At 49.7% G+C, this 1842-nt stretch overlaps 1 protein-coding gene across 1 annotated transcript; it reads left to right on the top strand.

The window, feature by feature from the left end:
- Window positions 1-282: 282 nt before the first annotated feature.
- PPTG_17219 (hypothetical protein) lies at window positions 283-1829 on the top strand (the record flags this gene model as incomplete). The annotated part of the gene is made up of 2 exons (XM_008914930.1): window positions 283-1688; window positions 1742-1829. 2 exons carry the CDS (start codon window positions 283-285, stop codon window positions 1827-1829), a joined length of 1494 nt encoding a protein of 497 aa, XP_008913178.1.
- Between the last annotated feature and the right edge of the window lie 13 nt (window positions 1830-1842).

Genomic DNA, 1842 nt, shown 5'->3' with positions numbered 1-1842 from the left:
TATCTACAAATGAACTTGCCATCATTGTTCGCGCTACTAAAAATGCAAATCTTCGCGAAATGTGTCCAATTATCGTCGATACCTTATCGGGGTCAACACACTTGGCGTTATCGACCAGAAAACAGAACTTTATTCTCAGGAACATTTGGGTACTGTATCTCCAACTCAATTCAAAATGACCCGCTCGACTATCGAGTGAGCATCAAGTCAATCTGCCCTTTATTGCCATTTCCAAACTTTCCAATTTCTATACTACTAACTTACCTTAGTTGTGGCTGTAGGATGGGAGTTTTTCGGATCCTCAGCCTGTTACTCTTCGCTCCCCAACTATTTCAGCATGGTCAAGCCTACAACATCGGTATCGGCCAGAGCGACATTACTGGTCCTGCCGCTACAATCGTCATGATGGGTTTCGCCGACTCAACCGAGACAACTCAAGGGATTCTAAATCGCGAGTATGCTCGTGCCTTCCTGATCGAAGACGCGGACACCAACAACAGAGTCATGTTCGTGCATTGCGATCTGATGTCGGTCATGCAACTCGTCCACCAAGAAGTCCTCACGAAACTCGCCTCGAAATATCACGGCCTGTACACGGAGCAAAACGTTATTCTACATGCATCACACACGCATGCCGGCCCTGGAGGTACCGCAGGGTATTTCCTCTACGACGTCTCCATCTTAGGATTCGTGAACGACACTTTCGAGAAGATCGTCAGCGGAATCCTGGAAGCCATCGATGCAGCGCATCATTCCATGGAGAATGGAACTATTCGTTGGAACAAAGGTGAAGTGGTCAAGGGTGGTAATAACCGCTCTCCCAAGGCTTACCTGGCCAATCCTGCATCCGAGAGAGCGCTCTATGACAGCAACATTGACACGACAATGCGCGCGCTACACTTCTATAACGATGAGGGCAAGCTTCGAGGCGTTTTGGCCTTCTATCCTGTTCATCCGACAAGTCTGACGGGGAAGAACCATCTTATCAGTGGCGACAACAAGGGTTACGCTGAATTTTTGCTGGAAGACGAGCTAGATGATGTTATTGTGGGGATTGGAATTGCGAATGCTGGAGATGTTAGCCCGAACTTGGTTGACAATGGCAACGGTACATTCCGTGGCGAAGGCAAGACTTTGATCGAGTCTGCAGAGATCATGGGGAAGCGGCAGTATGATACGCTCTCTGCACTCATCGAAGGAGACTCGGAGCTTATTGAGGGCTCTGTTGTGGCCAATCTCTCCTATATCGACTTTGCTAAAGTTTCTTTGAATGGAGTTAATGCCACCGCCGATAACCCGTACGCCGATAGAACTTGTCCCGCTGTCCTCGGACAGAATTTTGGTGCCGGTACAGAAGATGGTCGAGGGGTCGGGGGATTCACGGAGGGTGATCTCAAGGCCAACAAGCTCTTTAGAACACTGGGAGCTATCATCAAGAAGACACCGAAGTGGGTGCAGGACTGTCAGGACGTCAGCAAAGTGCCACTTCTAGCTGTCGGACTAATGGAACCGAAGCCGTGGGTACCGGCAATTCTACCTGTACAGATCGTCAAAATCGGCCAGTTCGGGATCGCTGTGACCAACTTTGAGACTACAACCATGTCTGGCCGACGAATCCGAAAGACGGTGAAGAAAGCTCTGGCAGCAGCTGGTGTCAAGGAAGTTGAGTTGGCTTCTGTCAGCAACGGGTATGCAGGGTACATGACCACGAAGGAAGAGTATCTCACGCAGCATTACGAAGGCGCATCCACTCTTTTTGGGCCGAATCAACTGGCTGCAGTACAACAAGAGCTGGCTCGAGTGGCTGCATCGGTGGTCGATGCATCTAATTCATTGGATGTG

Source organism: Phytophthora parasitica (genome assembly GCF_000247585.1).
Source record: "Phytophthora parasitica INRA-310 unplaced genomic scaffold supercont2.65, whole genome shotgun sequence".
NCBI classification, from domain to species: Eukaryota; Oomycota; class Peronosporomycetes; order Peronosporales; family Peronosporaceae; genus Phytophthora; species Phytophthora nicotianae.
This window is presented reverse-complemented; position numbering and strand designations above follow the sequence as displayed.